The 21,131-nt window shown below is 35.0% G+C and overlaps 4 protein-coding genes across 4 annotated transcripts; 2 read left to right on the top strand and 2 right to left on the bottom strand.

Moving 5' to 3' along the window:
• Positions 1–211: 211 nt before the first annotated feature.
• Positions 212–1,491, bottom strand: LOC146942498 (uncharacterized). The gene is made up of 2 exons (XM_085756459.1): positions 845–1,491; positions 212–347 (listed from the first exon to the last, which is right to left on the bottom strand). Exons 1-2 carry the CDS (start codon positions 1,366–1,368, stop codon positions 344–346), a joined length of 528 nt encoding a protein of 175 aa, XP_085612585.1. The 5' UTR covers positions 1,369–1,491; the 3' UTR covers positions 212–343.
• Positions 1,492–6,938: 5,447 nt separating this feature from the next.
• On the top strand, positions 6,939–8,260 carry LOC146942497 (protein BUNDLE SHEATH DEFECTIVE 2, chloroplastic-like). The gene is made up of 4 exons (XM_085756460.1): positions 6,939–7,238; positions 7,331–7,397; positions 7,605–7,701; positions 7,908–8,260. Exons 1-4 carry the CDS (start codon positions 7,059–7,061, stop codon positions 7,984–7,986), a joined length of 423 nt encoding a protein of 140 aa, XP_085612586.1. The 5' UTR covers positions 6,939–7,058; the 3' UTR covers positions 7,987–8,260.
• Positions 8,159–9,670, bottom strand: LOC146942496 (SPX domain-containing protein 2-like). Its single transcript, XM_085756458.1, has 4 exons — positions 9,281–9,670; positions 9,046–9,175; positions 8,571–8,905; positions 8,159–8,479 (listed from the first exon to the last, which is right to left on the bottom strand). The coding sequence occupies exons 1-4, from the start codon at positions 9,521–9,523 to the stop codon at positions 8,420–8,422; spliced, it is 768 nt and encodes a 255-aa protein (XP_085612584.1). The 5' UTR covers positions 9,524–9,670; the 3' UTR covers positions 8,159–8,419.
• Positions 9,671–15,353: 5,683 nt separating this feature from the next.
• Positions 15,354–20,265, top strand: RDR6 (RNA-dependent RNA polymerase 6). The gene is made up of 3 exons (XM_085756456.1): positions 15,354–15,505; positions 16,024–18,753; positions 19,204–20,265. Exons 2-3 carry the CDS (start codon positions 16,036–16,038, stop codon positions 20,095–20,097), a joined length of 3,612 nt encoding a protein of 1,203 aa, XP_085612582.1. The 5' UTR covers positions 15,354–15,505; positions 16,024–16,035; the 3' UTR covers positions 20,098–20,265.
• Positions 20,266–21,131: the final 866 nt, after the last annotated feature.

Below are 21,131 nucleotides of genomic sequence, written 5' to 3'. Positions count from 1 at the left end.
ACTCCCTATAGTTCTTTCAGATGATGCTATATATAACTTCATCTTCTTGTTTTTCAACAAAGGTGAAAGAATAGGAGGATTAGATAAATATGACTTTATGTCTTCAAATGCCTTTTGGTGTTCAGGCTCCCATCTAAAAATTTCCTCTTTCTTTAATCGAAGTAATGACGAGAATGCTTGCGCTCTGCCACTGAGATTAGAGATAAATCTTCTGAGGAAATTTATTTTGCCTAATAAAGACTGCAACTCTTTTTTGGTAGAGGGTGCTTTAGCCTCCATTATAGCTTTAGTCTTATTTTGATTGATTTCGATGCCCTTTTTATGGACAACAAATCCTAAAAAATCACCTGCACAAACACCAAACGCACATTTTAATGGATTCATTTTCAATCCATATTGTCTCATCCTTTCGAATGATAAACGTAAATGTTCTAAGTGTTTGTTTTCGGAAGATGATTTCACAACAATATCATCAATGTAAATTTGCATAAAATCTTCAATAAAATCATGAAACATTGAATTCATTGCTCTTTGATATATAGCACCAGCATTTTTAAGACCAAATGGCATTACTATCCACTCATAACATCCTAATGCTCCTGGGCATCGAAATGCTGTTTTAGAAACATCTTCTTCAGCAATAAATATTTGATTATAACCTGAATAACCATCAAGCATACTCAAATATTCGAAACCTGCTGCAGAATCTACCAACATTTCTGCTACTGGCATAGGATATTCATCTTTGGGAGTAGCGAGATTTAAATCTCTAAAATCAATACAAACTCTTATACTACCATTTTTCTTTTTAACAGGAACTACATTAGCTAACCAATCAACATACCTTGCAGGTCTGATGAAGCCACATTTGAGGAGTCTTTCGATCTCTTCTTTTATTTTTGGTAGAATCTCTGGTGCAAACCTTCTTGGAATTTGCTTCACTGGTTTCTTGTCTGTCCTGATTGGCAATTGCAACTCTACTACCTTTCTACTCAAACCAGGCATTTCATGATAATCCCAAGCAAAGCAATCCTTGTAATTTTTCAAAAGCGCCACAATTCGATCTTTGAAGCTCTTAGGAATCTTTGAACTTATGTATGTTGGTCTTTTTACAGAACCATCTCCTATATCCACTTCTTCAAGAGGATCTTGGGCCTTCATTTTTATTGTAGATCCCATTGGATCTTCTTCAAAACCCAAAGGTTCATCATCATAAATACAGTCTAATTTTTTATCATCAATGAGGTCATCAGAATTATTTCCTACTGAAGCATCGAAGACCTCTTCTTCTTTGGCTGTTTCAGCCAAATCGAAGTTTTTCTCGGCTACATAAGCCGTAATCTTTTCCCATATGCTGGGCTCAACCATTGATCAATTATTGATATCCCACCTGGTTGGTGAGATTCCCTTTGCTGAACATCCTTGGTCATCAGTAACCCTCTTGTACGAAGTACTTCTTGTCTTCAGCAAATCTTTCTCCTTTACAGGTATTTTCTCATGGCAATCTTCGTTGTTCACCACTACGAAGTCATCGTCGAATGCAGTTTTCCAACGAAAACCCCATTCTGGAGCAAGTTTTACAAAGAATTTTTCTTCTTTAGTCATAGAACTTGATGCATCATTTTCCATGAATGGTGCAATAAATTGAAGTTGTTTGTCAAAGTTCTTTTTGTTAATATCTTGATTATCAACTTCAGCTTTGAAATAATAACTCTGATCAGCCTCAATATTCTCTACCAAACCATCTTTCCTCCAAATCACAATCCTTTGATGCATTGTAGAAGGAACTGCACCTACAGCATGGATCCACTCCCTTCCTAATAATGCATTGAAATTGGCTTTAGAAGGAACTACCAAAAACACAGTTGCTCTGGTTATGCTTCCTACTACCAATTCTAGTTCGATGGCACCAAGAGATTGTCCAGTAGATCCCTCATAATTAGTGAGCACTACATTATGTGGTTTCAAATCACATTCAGAAATACCAAGTTTCCTTAGAAAAGATTGTGGTAGGAGATTAACAGTAGCACCACCATCTACTAATACTTTGTTAATTCCAACACCATTTAATTTAGCTTGAATAAACAAAGGCTTTAAATGAAGCTTCATGCTATCATCAGGTTTCTCGAACACTGCATGTTGATCTTCGATACAGCCATTATTCATAACATAATAACATAGAGGCCTATGACGAGCCATTTCCTCAGTGAAATCACATTCATCATCATGATTGGCCTTCGAAGATACATCATGTGCATATTTAATTGGTAGTACAGAAACCACACATATAATGTCAAGACTTGGTTCAGAATCTGAAAAAGTAGAAGTTAGAATATCATCATCCCCTTTAGGGATGTTTAAAGCAGAAGATAATGGAGGGAAAATTCTTTCAGTAGCTGGTTTTTTAACCATTTCGAAAACTATTGGTTGTTTTCCCTTACTTTTGTCACCATTAGTGACGTCTTTCAAAACTCCTTCCTTTTTCTGGCGTTGAAAACGGCGCCATTGAGTTCTAGTCATAGGATTCTTACCTTTATAGTTATTTTTGTAAGCATACTTGTTAGGATTAGAACTCTCTGGTTGGTCTGGAACTTTGACAACTCTTTTTACCCATTTTGTTGGTGGTGCTGGAGGCGCAGAATGACCAGTTTTCTTGCCTCCAGAGAAAACCCAAGTATCAATAGGAGACTTCGATGAAGGAACGAACGTCTTCTTATGGTTCTTCACTTGATACTTCTCTGAAGTTTTCATCTTGTAAGGAACACCTCTTTTGTTAAAGCCAAACTTAGAACGGTTCTCGAACCACCCTCCTTTACGTTTTGTTTGAGGTTGATATCCTTCAACTGATTTCGCAGCTTCTTTATCGAACACTGCACTGCATCGAGGACAAAGCATAGCATGGGTGTTAGATATTTTACATCGATTTAAAAAATCAACCAAATCTTCTTCAGCCTTTGGATATGCTTTCTCCATTTCCTTGGCCAATTGATCTTCAGTAACCACTGGCTCTTCAATTCGATGGTCCTCAGTAACCATTTCTACATCAATATTATCTGAAATTTCCACCATATTGATAGAAATACCAGCAAACATGGATTCTACCACATTGGTAGACACATCAGCAAACATGGACTCTGCCTTTTTCATAGGATCTCCATCCACTTGTTGTTTTGATTTCTCTCCAAATTTCAGCCTCCCTTCATCAAGAGCTTTTTGTACAGAATCCCTGAAACGAGTACATCGAGATAGGTTATGACCTAAAAAACCATGGAATTTACAAAATCCTCTTTTCTTCCTTTGTTCCAAAGGAGGTAACTTCATATTAGGTGGCACTAATATTATGCCATCATTAACTAAAAGATCAAAAATTTCTTCACTTTTAGTAATATCAAAAGTATAAGTTTTAGAAGGATATTTATCATTCTTGGGATCTTCAGGATTCTTTCCATTGGATGGCCTCAACATTTTACAAGCATATGGAGGTCCATCTTTTAATTCTGCCAGGTTTATATCATTGTCTTCAATGATATCTAAACCCCAATCGAATTCGGGTTCACTATCTCCTGTTTCTATATAGGCAATTTTTTCTTTTTTGGGAAATTTGTTATGAGTTCTAGTTTTTTCAGCTTTAAGTCTTTCAACTTGTCGAACTCTGTCTGCCAATTGGGCCATGTCTCTTAAGTACTGGGTATCTAATTTCTTCCGAACAGAATAATCGAGGCCACCAGCAGCCATTTCGACTAATTCATATTCTGGAACAGAAGTAAAACATCTAGCCTTAAGGAGACGAAACCTATTGAGATAATCATCGATTGACTCATGACTTTTACGTCGAACACTGGCCAATTCTTTCAAACTAATCTTAGATTGACCCATGTAAAATTGTTCATGAAAGGCTTTTTCTAATTGGTTCCAACTATAAATTGAATGAGGAGGTAAAGTTGTAAACCAAGTAAAAGCATTTTTTGTCAAAGAACTTGGGAAATATTTCATTCTCAAATTTTCATTTTCTGCAATATTTCCTGCTTCCATGAGAAACCTAGCAATGTGTTCGACAGTAGATTCATTAGTTTCTCCAGCAAATTTGGTAAACTTTGGAATTTTCCAATTTCTAGGCAATTCAGCGTCTAAAACATACTCAGACAAAGGAGACGCAAAATTTGGTCTACGTAAACCCATATTAAAACCATTTTGGGCTAACAAAGCCTCGACAATACCCGCTATATTATTCTGACCATCGAAATTGTTCCGACGGGCTTGTAAAACCACTTGATCGGCATCTTGGTTTCTGTTAACCAAAATGGGTTGTCTTTCAGGTTCTGCCTGAACTTGTGGTTGTACTACTTGTGGTTGGACAAAATTTTCATGATTTCGAACCACTGGTTCATCAGCAATTATTTCAATTGCCCTCACATTTCGATTTTGAGGCAATGGGTTATTTTGGATTGGTGGAGCGCCAAAGAAATTGGCAATTCTTTCCATTTGATCAGACAACCGTTGATAACTAGTGTTGGTATCTCGAATCAAAGGATTTATGACAGTACCAATTTGTTGGGTCATCATATTAACCATATCATGATTAGTTTCTTCCATAGTTTGCCTAATGGCAGCCATAGAAGCGTTGGTTAAATTTTGTTGGGGACTTCTATATGTTGTAGATACCCCAGGACCAAAAAGTTGTGGTAATGAAACATTTAAATTCTCTGAAAACATATTACCACTAGTTTGTAAGCCTTGCATCAATGATGATGGCATACCATACGGCATTGATCTATGATCCCAAACCCCTTGAATAGAAGTATTATTTGGATAATCATGGGAAGTTTGGGTAACCATCGAAGGCATGGCTTGAGAAATTACTGTGGCCATCGAAGGCATGGCCTGAGACGATATTTGAGTGACTGTATTACTAGTTGGAACAGCCTGTGATGTTCTAACATTCCCTGGGGATGAAACATCATCTTCAACCGTCACTTGATCCACATCTTCATTTGAAGATGTTGGATTTGTTTTCTTTTGGTTGTTAGCGCGTGTCATATTAAGAAGCAATTTCTTGTTTCTTAATTGCATACACAACAAAACAAACCAGAATTAAAAGAAACTCTAACAAAACTATAAACAAAAACACAAACGGTCCCACTGGGCGTGCCAATTTGTTTACGTTGGATTTTCGTAAACAACCGCTGGTTTACAAATGGTAACTTGCAAGATCAACCAGTAAATCTTAGGACATATTGTGTTTGTTCTTGTTGTTAGAAATTCTGTGTTTTTGGTGTCAAAAATGTAAGAAATATGACAAAAAACAATCGAATTCAATCCACTTGAACTCAATCGAACTTGATAAAGTAAAGTGCAAGAACACTTAAAGAACAAAGGGTAAATTGCATTGATTAAACAAAAGTTGGTACACAGATTCATACATTGCAACTTGTGACTCGTTTCTCGCTTCCATACGGATACTTTGAGTGTAAGTTTGTATGACGGAATTGTGACCTGTTTTTCCTATGAAAAACTACTATTTATACTAAGTCTAGAAATAACTACATTTCTTTGAAACTAAAACTACAACTGCCACAAGTCGACAGTTTTCCTTATTTGAAAACAAACTTAAAATAAAAACTGACTTAAAGAATAACTGCTGATAACCACCTTCGAAAACTGCTTTATCGAAGTCTTCTGCCATCTTCGAACCCATATTTGCTTTCAACACAACACTCTGTTCGAATCTTCTGTGAATCTAGGTCAACTATACTTTGACCACATTTATTACAGCTAGTAAAATATATTGGCTAACAACGTGAAAACAATTTTTTATATACATATATGAGAAAGTCAATAAAATAAATTTTTTAAAACTCGTGATTATTTTCAAAATATCAAAATTAATGTAATGTTTCTATTAAATAACTTTCAATTTTATATGCAAAACATCGTTTAAATCGCACCCATTGTAAATTTTATGTATTTTATCTGCGCAAAACAAAAAAAAATGATCGTTATCATATTCGTAGTTTATTTTCTTCCTTTCTAATTAATCATGCGAGAAACTTGCTTATATTTCTGCACGTTTGTTTTACTTTGAGATTATTTTTTTAATTGAAGAACATAATCTTGTAGCGTTGCTTTAATATATGAGCATTTGATGTCAGAAAAAAAAAACATATATACATTTTTTTTTAAAGATTGGTGGATAGTGAATCCCAAAACTCGATACAATAAGTTAAGCTATACAATCTTCCTAACACTGATGACAACCGAATGAATTGTACTTATAATTTTTTTTGTTATCATTGAGTGAAACCAATATAAGGTTGATACTTTAATAATATGTTTCGTATAGATTTAATTCGATAAAAAAGTGAATGTATAGGTGATTGTTGAAATAGATATCCCTAGCACTCTTAAAACAATTTTATTCTTATCTGAAAAGAAAAATATTGAGTAAACCATTAATTTGATCTTTGTCTTTATAAATAACTCTCAAATTAGTTCATGATTCTATTAATATTTCAAACTAGTTATTGTGTTTGTCAAAAGAAAAATATTGAGTAAACCATTAATTTGATCTCTGTCTTTATAAATAACTCTCAAATTAGTTCATGATTCTATTAATATTTCAAACGAGTTATTGTGTTTGTCAAAATTTTCTCAATTAGTCTTTGACACATATAACAAGAGACTTAATTGATTTTTTTTAACAAAGACATGAACTTGATTTTTTTTAACAAAGACATGAACTTTTTTTAAAATATTAACATAGAGTCGGGATTGTAGCGAATATCGAGGCCTAACTCATCCATACAAAACCGGCTTATAAGGTGAGGATTGCCTCCTCTATATAAGAGTCTTATCTATCCGATGTGGGACTTGGGTTTTTCCCAATAGGGATTAATTTGAGAGTGTGGTTTATAAAGAAGCGACTAATATATATATGGTGGTTTAGTCGAAAAATATCTTATCTGAACTACAATAATATCTCAATCATCCATTCTTCCCCTTAACGGTAGTGTCCAACGTCCATTACCAACAAAATATCTCTTTATCCTTTTAATTTTCCAATGGTATCTGCTCTTTGCCTAACACCTTCATGTCTTGGCACTAAAATTTTCTGTGTTCAAACTTCTGAATGTTCAGGTCTCAACATAATAAGCAATACAAATACGAACCGAAAACATTTCAGGGTCAATTATGGGTTCCAAGGCCCTCCCACAGATAAATATTGCCTTGTCACTGCAAAGGTACATTTATGGGCATATACTTGTATACTTCAATGTAAAATAGTTAGCAATGTTTGTATTATTAAGCTTTTAATTATTTATTTATTATGTAGGCTACAAATGACAACCAACAAAACACAAAACCAAATAGTGTCATCTGTGCTGATTGTGATGGAAATGGTAAGATGACATATGATTTTATAAGGTTAGCTAGTAAATATTCAATTTTAATTTACTTTTTTTTTTTTTTTTCCGTTATGAGCATGTAAATCGTTGATATTGAACAACAGTGCTTCTTGTAATGTATTTGTGGTTGTTGAAGGCGAAAACAAGAGAAAATATACATCTACGGCTTGAAAGTTTACTTATATTTTGTGTAATTAACAGGAGCTATTGTCTGCTCTCAATGCAAAGGTAGCGGAGTGAACTCTGTTGATATTTTCGATGGACTGTTTAAAGCTGGTGCCTCCTGTTGGCTTTGCGGGTACCTAATTAGTAAAATCATTCTATTTTATGTGCATTCTATGATCTGATACAGAAAAGAAAACCTAATTGTTAAATGCAAATTTTTGAATGTTGAGTCCTCTAGAATACAATGAAGCCTTATGATCAGTAGGGAGGAACGATATTGTTCATATTGAATTCCACAATGTGCCTTATATTATTATTGTTCATCGTTTTTTACTCCAGAGGCAGGAAGGAGATGTTATGTGGGAATTGCAATGGAGCTGGATTTATCGGTGGCTTCTTGAGCACATATGACCAGTAGGGAGGGACAGATCCAACGACTGCGAACAAGTTCAGTACATACAAGCATATATATATTAATTGTTTTGCTTCAAATACTTTTCACTCTTTAAACTGTGTTTAGCTATCTCAGTTCACTTGTAGCCATAGTGGTTGCTAAAAAAAAAATAAAAAAATGCAGGACACTATCATACTGATGCTCAAGGAAACATAGATGTTCTAATGTATATCAAATATTAATCCCATTATTACATACTTCATTGAATGGCAAAACAGCCTTGATTTCCTTCTATAAACTACTTATTTAGTTATTCATCTATAACAGTATAAATAAATATTCAGGTCATCACAATTCACAACCATAATTGATGCTAATAGTAAGATATCTCTTAAAGACGGTTCATATTATTTTGACCAAGACGAGTAGCTTCAGGATCCATTCTATGAATCATGTGCTACATTTTCCTTTTGTCTCCACAAGCTTCACCTGACGTTTTAGTTTTTACCCCTTGCTTCTGCAAAAACTCCGCATACATGAGCAAAACTCATACATATACTAGTTGTATCACCTTTCATAATTACAAAGACTAAATAGAAAACACTTACTGTTGAGCTTTGACCGCGAATTTCTTCCAAGGTACGCAATGCTGATAAAGTTAGCTTGATGAGCACATTCTCCATATTTTCAATTTCAGCAATTTCTTCAGGAACCTGCATCAACTTCTCTTTATTTTCTTCATTTTCCTCACTAGTTGATGTGCAAGGGCAAGAAGGGCCATCATTGTTGGTAAAAAGAATGTTCAGTAGCACCTCACACTCCTTAACGAGGTTGTTAAGCACATCAGTTTCGAAAAAGGGCTGGTTCAGAACCTCTTGGATAAACGGCAAGCGAAGTAGTCCACCAGTTCGCTTATCGTGTTTCTTTATTATCTTCACTAAACCTGCATAAACATTCATGATATATAATCTAATAAATTTCTCTTTCAAATGAATTAAAAACGTACACTACACATAAGTCAACAGTTACATTATTCATGCATATATGACTATATCAAATCTTAGATTAGAATTTAGATCATGCCTGTGTAGTTAAGTGCACTATAGTTCTCCAACAGAACCATCTCTCCATGGAAGTCAACTATTTCCCTCCATAATGACATCAACTCAACATCTGAATAATCCATGACTCTGTCAACTCTGTCTTGCAACTCCTGCATAAAGAAAATTGCGAAACATACAACATATGTCAGGGCCAGACCAATACATATTGAGGCATAAGACAAATTTAAAAATAAGGCTATCTATGTTTATGTTACCTTCCATTTGATGATGTATTCTTCTTCCTTGTTAACAAAGAAAGTGTTGAACTTGTCAATCTCAACCTCCAATAGGCAAAGGAAGTGGCTGACCTGGTGAGCATCCCATTTGGGAGGGGTGTGAGCATCTTTGGGACACATAGCCTTCAACTGTTTCTTCAAGATTTTGTAGGACAAGAACTGGTCACGCCATTCAGGCAGGGTCTGCTCGATTTGGCTCTTCAAGATCTTCCAGAACTTCATGACAATGTTAAGGATCCTTTGCTCACTTTTTGCACAAGGGAGTGATCAAAGGGAGTGTTCAAATGGAGATGATTCAAGTGTATTTAAACTGATGAATTAGTATTAAATTATGTTCCATGTTCAACATTTGCATTGGTTTGGCCGGTTTTTCCCTATATAAAAATACAATGCGGGTATATAACAGTATAATTCTATTATATGTGTTACTCTTCTTGTCTTGTTAGATTTAGAATATTCTCTTGGCCTTGGGCAACCTAGTGCTATTCCATGGTACTTTTGGATAATTCCACGGTCATAGGATGCAACGTAGTGAATTGTCCAGAAGCTATATTTGGACTCACATTATCTAAAAACTATAATAATCAGAATTATTGATTTTTTTATTTTGACGCGGTCAGAATTTGAAAAATCTTGAATAAATTATCTAAAAACTATAATAATCAGAATTATTGATTTTTTTATTTTGACGCAGTCAGAATTTGAAAAATCTTAAATAAATAATAGAATATGCAATGGCACCATATGTATTCATTTTGGACCAATCGAAGGTGAAATAAAAGAAAGAGAATCGTTAAATGTAACTCAACAAATTGGGAGTGTATCCTATATTTTTCTGTTCTATACAAAAACACCCCTTTGTAAAAAATGTACTTATATTGTAAATTTGAAGTTTTTAATACACACAAAATGTATTGTAAATTCATATTAATGGTAAACTTAAAGTTTATATTATACACTTGATACTTCTTTTTAAAAAATCATGACACATATATACTTGTAACTTATGAGGGAAATATAAAAAAAATATAGAATTAATCGGAATATTATAGTGGTATCCCAATCATAGTTTTAAAAACCGGATTGATCATCGACTCCGTAAGGTCACTGTATCATTGGTTCAACCACTGTGTTATTGATTGACCCGCATGACTGAATCGGATTAAACCAAATAACTCAGTTGTAAAACTCGGTCTACACATGTATTAAATTGCGTTGAATCAGATTAAACTAGATCACCTAGTATCGAAAAATAAAAAACTCATAAAACCTACGAATTGTCAAAACTCATCAAAATTAATCATAATATGTGCATTTTATACTATACAAAATCATACATATTTAAATAAATATTAAAAAATGATTTTAATTTTAATATGAGCAATGATCCACTGGTTGTGTTGTTCTGGTGGAATTTTTTTAAATATTTTTTTTATCAAAAATAAAATAAATTACAACTTTTTTTGACCAAAATAAATGAACAACTCGAAGCATATACATTTAGTCAAAAGAGAATTGAAGCATACATGAATAGTGTACTCGCTTCCAAAAAACAATAATATATAAAAAAATACTTGAATAATAAAATACAAAGTGAAAAAGTTTGCTTCTACACTTGAATATAGTAGATAAAAAGTAGAAATAATCATAAAACTGCTTTGGATTGTATTGGCTAAATCTTATGCCTTTGCTTTAATCGTTGGTCGCGTGTTTGACTCCCTCTGATCCAACAAACATGTTTTTTTTTTTTGAAAAATAATTAGAAACGCGGTCAAATTGAAGCATTGACTTGTCCAGTTTGCAAAAACTGCTTGGTCGTCGGTTTTTACCAGGTTTGTCTGGTTCTCACCGGTTTGACAACATAACCGATCCAATATAGACATGACAACAAAACGCACACCCGGCCGCCCCGCCCCAAATTTAACGGGGAAAAGCCGATTTAATTAGGTGCGGGTGCGGGTGTGGGGGAAATTTGGGTTTTTAGTACAGGGGCGGGGGATGCTTATACCCTCCCCGCACCCACCTCCGCCCCGCATCCGCTTTTTGAAATTTACTTTACTAAATCACTGTGTTATTGATTGACCCGCATGGCTGAATCGGATTAAACCAAATAACTCGGTTGTAAAACTCGGTCTACACATGTATTAAATTGTGTTGAATCACATTAAACTAGATCAGCTAGTCTCGAAAAATAAAAAGCTCATAAAACCTACGAATTGTCAAAACTCATCAAAATTAATCATAATATGTGCATTTCATACTATACAAAATCATACATATTTAAATAAATATTAAAAAATGATTTTAATTTTAATATGAGCAATGATACACTGGTTGTGTTGTTCTGGTGGAATTTTTTTAAATATTTTTTTTATCAAAAATAAAATAAATTACAACTTTTTTTGACCAAAATAAATGAACAACTCGAAGCATATACATTTAGTCAAAAGAGAATTGAAGCATACATGAACAGTGTACTCGCTTCCAAAAAACAATAATATATAAAAAAAATACTTGAATAATAAAATACAAAGTGAAAAAGTTTGCTTCTACACTTGAATATAGTAGATAAAAAGTAGAAATAATCATAAAACTGCTTTGGATTGTATTGGTTAAAGCTTATGCCTTTGCTTTAATCGTTGGTCGCGTGTTTGACTCCCTCTGATCCAACAAACATGTTTTTTTTTTTTGAAAAATAATTAGAAACGCGGTCAAATTGAAGCATTGACTTGTTCAGTTTGCAAAAACTGCTTGGTCGTCGGTTTTTACCAGGTTTGTCCGGTTCTCACCGGTTTGACAACATAACCGATCCAATATAGACATGACAACAAAACGCACACCCGGCCGCCCCACCCCAAATTTAACGGGGAAAAGCCGATTTAATTAGGTGCGGGTGCGGGTGTGGGGGAAATTTGGGTTTTTAGTACAGGGGCGGGGGATGCTTATACCCTCCCCGCACCCACCTCCGCCCCGCATCCGCTTTTTGAAATTTACTTTACTAAATCACTGTGTTATTGATTGACCCGCATGGCTGAATCGGATTAAACCAAATAACTCGGTTGTAAAACTCGGTCTACACATGTATTAAATTGTGTTGAATCACATTAAACTAGATCAGCTAGTCTCGAAAAATAAAAAACTCATAAAACCTACGAATTGTCAAAACTCATCAAAATTAATCATAATATGTGCATTTTATACTATACAAAATCATACATATTTAAATAAATATTAAAAAATGATTTTAATTTTAATATGAGCAATGATCCACTGGTTGTGTTGTTATGGTGGAATTTTTTTAAATATTTTTTTTATCAAAAATAAAATAAATTACAACTTTTTTTGACCAAAATAAATGAACAACTCGAAGCATATACATTTAGTCAAAAGAGAATTGAAGCATACATGAACAGTGTACTCGCTTCCAAAAAACAATAATATATAAAAAAAATACTTGAATAATAAAATACAAAGTGAAAAAGTTTGCTTCTACACTTGAATATAATAGATAAAAAGTAGAAATAATCATAAAACTGCTTTGGATTGTATTGGTTAAAGCTTATGCCTTTGCTTTAATCGTTGGTCGCGTGTTTGACTCCCTCTGGTGCCAACTAACATGTTTTTTTTTTTTGAAAAATAATTAGAAACGCGGTCAAATTGAAGCATTGACTTGTTCGGTTTGCAAAAACTGCTTGGTCGTCGGTTTTTACCAGGTTTGTCTGGTTCTCACCGGTTTGACAACATAACCGATCCAATATAGACATGACAACAAAACCCACACCCGGCCGCCCCGCCCCAAATTTAACGGGGAAAAGCCGATTTAATTAGGTGCGGGTGCGGGTGTGGGGGAATTTTGGGTTTTTAGTACAGGGGCGGGGGATGCTTATACCCTCCCCGCACCCACCTCTGCCCCGCATCCGCTTTTTGAAATTTACTTTACTAAATCGCTGTGTTATTGATTGACCCGCATGGCTGAATCGGATTAAACCAAATAACTCGGTTGTAAAACTCGGTCTACACATGTATTAAATTGTGTTGAATCAGATTAAACTAGATCACCTAGTCTCGAAAAATAAAAAACTCATAAAACCTACGAATTGTCAAAACTCATCAAAATTAATCATAATATGTGCATTTTATACTATACAAAATCATACATATTTAAATAAATATTAAAAAATGATTTTAATTTTAATACGAGCAATGATCCACTGGTTGTGTTGTTATGGTGGAATTTTTTTAAATATTTTTTTTATCAAAAATAAAATAAATTACAACTTTTTTTTGACCAAAATAAATGAACAACTCGAAGCATATACATTTAGTCAAAAGAGAATTGAAGCATACATGAATAGTGTACTCGCTTCCAAAAAACAATAATATATAAAAAAATACTTGAATAATAAAATACAAAGTGAAAAAGTTTGCTTCTACACTTGAATATAATAGATAAAAAGTAGAAATAATCATAAAACTTCTTTGGATTGTATTGGTTAAAGCTTATGCCTTTGCTTTAATCGTTGGTCGCGTGTTTGACTCCCTCTGATGCCAACTAACATGTTTTTTTTTTGAAAAATAATTAGAAACACGGTCAAATTGAAGCATTGACTTGTTCGGTTTGCAAAAACTGCTTGGTCGTCGGTTTTTACCAGGTTTGTTTGGTTCTCACCGGTTTGACAACATAATCGATCCAATATAGACATGACAACAAAACCCACACCCGGCCGCCCCGCCCCAAATTTAACTGGGAAAAGCCGATTTAATTAGGTGCGGGTGCGGGTGTGGGGGAAATTTGGGTTTTTAGTACAGGGGCGGGGGATGCTTATACCCGCCCCGCACCCACCTCCGCTCCGCATCCGCTTTTTGAAATTTACTTTACTAAATTTTATAATCTTATTTCCATAAGCACCAACCTATTTTAATATATTATTACTCTTTAGAAACATGTTTATTATAATTATTTTGCTCTTTTGAAAAAGTTTATTAGATATAATTATTAATATAATTTATTTTTTGTTGCTATGAAAAAAATATGCATTTTTTAAATATTTTATAAAAATAGAGTTTCCGCGGGTGGAGGTGGGGGCGGGGTTGAGTGTTCAATTTTTACCCTCAATATGGTTTGGGGACCGGGGGGTGCATGGAAGCGGGGGCGGGGATACTTAAACCCGCTCTGTTGCCATGCCTAATCCAACAAGCACTTTCGAACTGGTTACCCCATCGGTTCCCGTTTGAACCAGTTCAAGTTTTAAAACTATGACCCCAATTTTGTAAAAAAAAGAAAAAGACATAGAGTACCCCCAATTATTAAAACATTTTTGGGTTGTGTTCCAAAACTGGAGGCAATCCAATATTAGATTTGGTCATAACTCGCCAAAAGAATGAATAGTTAGGATCAACACGAGTAAGTCTTCTATGATCGCAACTAATTTATAGAAAATATTAAGGGAAAATGTTAACGAGTGCCTCCAGACACTTTTTAAGACCTTGAAATGTTAGTTTTTTTTTGAAAATTCATGTAATCAATTCATAAAATATAGGTTACAATTTATTAGATTCAATTGTTCCGAGTGAAAGGAAATATTTCGACTTTTGAGTTTCAGTATTTTGTATTCTAAAAATAAAATAAAAGAAGGACAAAACTTATACACAATTTTACACGTGATGTTTTTGTTGTTTGTCTCGCAAAATTGTTTTTTAATTTTTAAAAGACAATTTTTTTTATACTTATTTTAAAAGATTAAAACTATCTTTTACGAGAGAAACAACAAAAACAAATTTGTGAAACAGCATTAAGTTTTGTTCTAGAAAAATATTCATTTTTTTGGGTAGAAAAACAATTATTCGCAATAAAATAATTTTGAAATATTTATTTTTTTAAAATAGCTATACTAAATTCCCTAAAAAAAACCTATAACTTTTTGTTTTGTTTTGTTTTGTTTTTGAGAACAACCTATAAAAATAGATTTTTTGTTGAAGGAAATAAAAAATACTAGATGAAAGGTAAAGTTATGTATGAAGGAAGTACATACATTCTGAAACCGATCACCTCACATTGAAAGTCACACACTAAAATTGACACTCACTCAAACCGCGTGTGAAGGAAGAGAAGTGAACAGAATCCGAAACAAACTACACTTCGCTCGTTCATTGACCCATCAGTCAATTCCCAACTTCCTTCCTCCGCTCTTTTTCTGAGAATTGGTAAGGGTGTTAAATTTGCTACTTTGTTCTGTTTTCAATTTTGGCTATTTGCTATTTTGGTTAACAGTCTTTGATTTCGCCAAGAAAACTCTAGGTTTCTTTCTTGTCTTTGTCAAATTGTTTCTAGATTCTTTGTTATTTCTTACCTATCATTATGTTTATTACGATGAATAACCCTAACAATGTATAAAATATTGTTCAAATGAAAGAACATCAATGTTTTTGTGTTCCCCCTTTCTGGGTATCAATTTGTTTCTGTGTAGTTAGAATTCGCCGTGATTGTCTCAGGAACATGATTTTCATTTCTAGGTTTTTTTTTAAGACAAAAATTAATTTGCAGTCTCCCTGGGTCTCTTTCTCTCAATAGTCTTTGTCAATTTTACAATGTTTTATGACTGATTTGTTGAATTTTCTTTGCAAGATGGAAATATATTCCCTTTCCAGTACCTAATTTTTTTGTTTTATATTAAGTATGGTTTATAGTGGAAATCTCAATTTGTGTGATTTTGAATTTACAGACTATTGGTAACATGGATTTAGAAGGAACTGTAAAAGATTCAGTGCTTACTACTACTCAAGTCAGCATAGGTGGATTTGACTCTGATGTCAAAGCTTCTGATTTGGTGTCATACTTGGAATCCCAGATCAGATATGTTGATAGATGTCGTCTGAAGACTTCTTGTACTCCTCCGGAGTCATATCCAGAATTTACTATGACTGATACTACACAGATAGAAATTACAGATGACTATAAGAAGGTGGCGCCTCATGCCTTTGTGCATTTTACTTTGCCGGATTCTGCCACTGAGGCCCTCAATGCTGCAGGTCGCTGTGACCTAATTTTGAATGGTAAGGTGTTAAAGGTCATCAGTGGGCCACAAAATCCAAACTTCCTGAACCAAAGGAGGCGAACTGAAGCTCCTTTTAAGATGTCGGATGTAATCGTCGAAATTGGGACTTTGGTTAGCCTAGCAGACTTTACTGTTGCTTGGAGAGGGTGCGATAAAGGGGTAAACTTTCTTGTGGACCCTTTTGACAAAATGTGCAAGATTTGTTTCAATAGGGATACTGCGTTCTCATTCAAAGGAATAGGTAAACAAGCAGTGATAAAATGTGATTTTAAGGTGGGATTCTTGATTAGAGACATAGAGGAGATCCAAAGATATGATGATACATCCCATCTTGTTGTTTTATTACGTCTAGCTTCATCACCGTTGGTTTGGTACAGAACTGCCGATGACGACATTGATGAATCGGTCATAATTGATTTGTTAGACGATGACGATCCTTGGATCAGGACCACAGACTTTACCCCCAGTGCAGCCATTGGACGATGCAATTATTATAGAATATCAATCCCACCTCGTCATGGTGCCAAACTGACCAAGGCCTTGGAATATTTGAGATGCCAAAGAGTGCCACAGATTCCGCTTAACCGGCCACCTAAGATACAAAATGAACCTGATTTTGGGGTTCCCATGTCAGATGCTTTCTTCTACATAGATTCTCAGAAGGACATTTCTTTTGATATAATGTTCTTGATTAATGCAATTGTACACAGAGGAATATTCAATCAGTATAGTTTATCAAACAAGTTTTTTGAATTGCTGAAAAACCAACCTAAGGATGTCAATGTGGCTGCTCTGAAGCACATATGTACTTACAAGCACCCACTGTTTGATGCAGCTAAGAGACTAGAAGCAGTCCAAAAATGGTTGCTCAGAAATCCAAAGTTTTATCAGATCTCCAAGCAGCTCGATGATGTTATGGAGGTTAGAAGGCTAGTTGTTACTCCAACAAAAGCCTATTGTATATCACCAGAAGTTGAATTGTCCAATAGAGTCCTCAGAAGATTTAGAGACGTTTCAGACCGATTCTTGAGAGTCACCTTTATGGATGAAGGACAGCAAACACTTAATAATTATGCTCTTAACTATTATGTTGCTCCCATTGTGAAGGAAATCACATCAAACTCCTTCCCACAGAAGACGAGAATATATAAAAGGGTGAAGACAATCCTGGAAGACGGGTTTTACTTTTGTGGCCGAAAATATTCATTTTTAGCCTTTTCATCCAATCAACTTAGAGATCGTTCTGCTTGGTTTTTTGCTGAGGACAAGGACATAACTTGTGATGTTATAAGAAATTGGATGGGTAGGTTTAATCAGAAGAATGTTGCAAAGTGTGCGGCTAGGATGGGGCAATGCTTCTCATCCACATATGCATCAGTAGAAGTTCCTGCGAATGAAGTTAACTCGATGCTCCCTGATGTGGAGAGGAATAATTATGTTTTCTCTGATGGCATTGGTATTATCACTACGGATCTTGCAGTTGAAGTTGCTGAAAAATTGAAATTGGATAAGGCACCCTCGGCTTACCAGATCAGGTATGCTGGTTTTAAAGGGGTTGTAGCCTGTTGGCCTGCTAAAGGGGATGGAATAAAGCTTTCTTTGAGACCCAGCATGAACAAGTTTCAATCCACTCATACTACCTTGGAGATCTGTGCCTGGACTAGGTTTCAACCTGGTTTTCTTAACAGGCAGATTATAACATTGCTTTCAGCTCTGGATGTGCCTGATGAAATATTCTGGAAAATGCAGGAGGGAATGCTTTCAAGTTTAAATCAAATGCTGGTTGATCGAGACGTGGCCTATGATGTTCTAACCAAGTCTTGTGCCGAGCATGGAAATGCTGCAGCAATAATGTTAAGTTGTGGCTTCAGTCCCAAAACAGAACCTCATCTTAGAGGCATGCTAAACTCTATACGTGCTGCACAGCTTTGGGGCCTTAGAGAAAAGTCTAGGATTTTTGTTTCATCAGGCAGATGGTTGATGGGTGTCTTAGATGAGTTGGGTGTGCTTGAACAAGGGCAATGCTTTGTTCAAGTGTCTACTCCTTCTCTTGAAAATTGTTTCTCAAAGCACGGCTCAAGATTTTCAGAGACCAAAACTGTGCATGTGATTAAAGGTATAGTGGTTATAGCCAAAAATCCATGTCTTCACCCTGGAGATGTGAGAGTTTTGGAGGCAGTTGATGTCCCGGATTTGCATCATTTATATGACTGTCTTGTTTTCCCTCAAAAGGGTGATAGACCCCATACCGATGAAGCTTCTGGAAGTGACCTTGACGGGGATTTATATTTTGTCACTTGGGATGGAAATCTCATTCCACCAAGTAAAAGGAGCTGGCCACCTATGGAGTACGCTGCTCAAGAAAGCCGGCTTCAAACACGGCAAGTCACTGTCCAGGTGTGTGCTTTTTGAATGTCATCTATGTAGCTCCATACTTAATGCCTATATGCTTTGTATATGAATGTAAATGGGTAATAACAATATAGGACTGTTGATTTTCGCATGAATTATTCATAGCATTATGCCTTTGATTAGCAATATGTTTACTACAAGGACTTGCCAAACATTTCTTCTGATTGAGCATACAATTTGAGTATGCTAGGAACTGTTTCTAATTCTGCGCATTAACTTGATTATATTAGGAACTGTTTCTACACATACAATTATAACATCTGAGTTAAATGTTGTGACTGTGTTATGTTGCTCATGTTTTCGTATATACTCTGCAGCACATTGTTTTTTTTAACTTGTCTTGATGTACCAAACTTCAGTAGTGAATTTTCTTGTTGAGTATGTGTTGTGAAAATGAGTCAGCTGTATTAAGTTGTTTTGTCTTCCACACTGCAGGACATTATAGATTTTTTTGTCAGAAACATGGTGAATGAGCAGTTGGGGTCAATTTGCAATGCACATGTGGTACATGCTGATTCCAGTGACCACGGTGCCTTGGATGAGAAATGCGTACACTTAGCTGAGTTAGCAGCTACTGCAGTTGATTTTCCAAAGACCGGCAAGCTTGTCACCATGCCTCCAAATTTGAAACCGAAATTGTACCCTGATTTTATGGGGAAAGAGCACCACCAATCTTACAAGTCCAAGAAAATCCTGGGGAGACTTTACCGGCGGATCAAAGATGCCTATGATAAAGATATTGATGCTCCTGAGTTTAACTGTGTGTCCAGTGATATACTTTATGATACAGATCTTGAGGTTCCAGGATCTTCTGAATTCATTGCTGATGCATGGGAGCAAAAGTGCTCTTATGATGGCCAGTTAAGTGGATTACTGGGTCAATACAAAGTGAAAACAGAAGAAGAAGTTGTCACTGGACAGATCTGGTCCATGCCAAAATACAACAGCAGGAAGCAAGGGGAACTTAAGGAGAGGCTGAAGCACTCCTACAGTGCACTGAAAAAAGAATTTAGACAAATTTTTGAGAAACTGAAATCAGATGTTGGAGAATTAAGCGATAAAGAAAAAAATTTGTTGTATGAACAAAAAGCTTCAGCCTGGTATCAGGTGACATATCATCCTAAATGGGTGAAGAAATCCCTTGATTTGCAGCCTAAATCCTCAGATAACCAGAGTGCAGATAGTTTGGGGAATATGGTGATGTTGAGTTTTCCATGGATTGCAGTTGATTACCTTGCTTGCACAAAGACAAGGCATAGGAGAGTTAAAGATTTTGACTCAACCAAGCAAGTTGATTCTCTGGCGAAGTATCTATCCGAAAGGTTATAGTTGTTTTGTGCTTGATCATGGCCACAAGGCCGCTCTGCCACCGTCAATAGTTTTCCTTTTGGCATTTAGTTAAGCTACTTCGGTTGTAACGAGTTTTTTATATTTTGACTTAAAAAACCCTCATTTGTTTTTGAGACTGCATATAGTAATCAGTGCTTTTAATTGTAATCTGGCCCTGTTGTGCTTGTGATTATATAGATTGTAGAAAGTATAATGTTGTGAAACTTTCAGTATGTAAAATAAGTTTATTACAGTTACCTTGAAGCCTAGTTGCATACAATTTCCTTGCAATTTACAAAGGTCAAATCATTCGAACCAAGTTCTATTCCTATTCCCCAATAAGTATCAAGACTTTCAACAGCCCAGTTTATTCCATTCCCTCAACAAATCCTTAAGACCTCCATTAAAAAACATAATTGAAGTTGTATTGTAATTCAGTTATATTGCTTTAATGTATATATGAAATGAAAATGGTATTTTTGTGAACTTGGATATGATATCTCCATTGTAATTCAGCTATACCTCATCTTGAAGAGTTAATAGCTACTACTCTTGATATAAATGTGATATTTTCATGACTCATGTTTGTGCATAAAGTGGACCGGTTTAGCGTTATGTTCCCTCGTTCTAATGGCAAACAATCCGAGTCACATAACAGGTAATTTCACCGTTCGATTTAAATTTTTGCTTCCTTTCTTAAATGACTTTAGTTTGAACTTTTTTATATGTTAAGATGTACTTTGCCTATGTGTGTGTGCCAACGGCTTAGAGTGAAAACCTACATTAATTGGTAACTACTGCTCTTTTTGAAGAAAACTCACTCCTTCCCGTTGACTGATATAACAGTTTAGAGTGAAAGCTTCATACAGACTGATGTATTATGTATAGCCATCAACGAAATTTGTACAAATCAATTATTCCAAAAATTGTACTAGTTCCCCACAAAAGTACATAGAGAAAGACATTGTTGAGATGACCTTGTATCATTTCCACAATCATAAATGAAGGATGTTAGGACATATAGCATGATATAC

This window comes from Medicago sativa, chromosome 3 (genome assembly GCF_051527215.1).
Source record: "Medicago sativa cultivar Bolivia chromosome 3, Bolivia_mono, whole genome shotgun sequence".
NCBI lineage: Eukaryota > Viridiplantae > Streptophyta > Magnoliopsida > Fabales > Fabaceae > Medicago > Medicago sativa.
Note: the sequence above shows the minus strand (reverse complement) of the source record. Positions and strands in the feature narration are given on the sequence as shown.

Excerpts from the sequence above, each read along its gene's own strand:
- LOC146942498 (XM_085756459.1), bottom strand. The coding sequence starts at position 1,368 with ATGGTTGAGCCCAGCATATGGGAAAAGATTACGGCTTATGTAGCCGAG.
- LOC146942497 (XM_085756460.1), top strand. The coding sequence starts at position 7,059 with ATGGTATCTGCTCTTTGCCTAACACCTTCATGTCTTGGCACTAAAATT. Across the intron at positions 7,398-7,604 it reads TGCTGATTGTGATGGAAATG|GAGCTATTGTCTGCTCTCAA; the intron begins GTAAGATGACAT and ends TGTAATTAACAG. Across the intron at positions 7,702-7,907 it reads GCCTCCTGTTGGCTTTGCGG|AGGCAGGAAGGAGATGTTAT; the intron begins GTACCTAATTAG and ends TTTTTACTCCAG.
- LOC146942496 (XM_085756458.1), bottom strand. The coding sequence starts at position 9,523 with ATGAAGTTCTGGAAGATCTTGAAGAGCCAAATCGAGCAGACCCTGCCT. Across the intron at positions 9,176-9,280 it reads AATACATCATCAAATGGAAG|GAGTTGCAAGACAGAGTTGA; the intron begins GTAACATAAACA and ends TTCTTTATGCAG. Across the intron at positions 8,480-8,570 it reads TTCGCGGTCAAAGCTCAACA|AAGCAAGGGGTAAAAACTAA; the intron begins GTAAGTGTTTTC and ends GAGTTTTTGCAG.
- RDR6 (XM_085756456.1), top strand. The coding sequence starts at position 16,036 with ATGGATTTAGAAGGAACTGTAAAAGATTCAGTGCTTACTACTACTCAA. Across the intron at positions 18,754-19,203 it reads CACGGCAAGTCACTGTCCAG|GACATTATAGATTTTTTTGT; the intron begins GTGTGTGCTTTT and ends TCCACACTGCAG.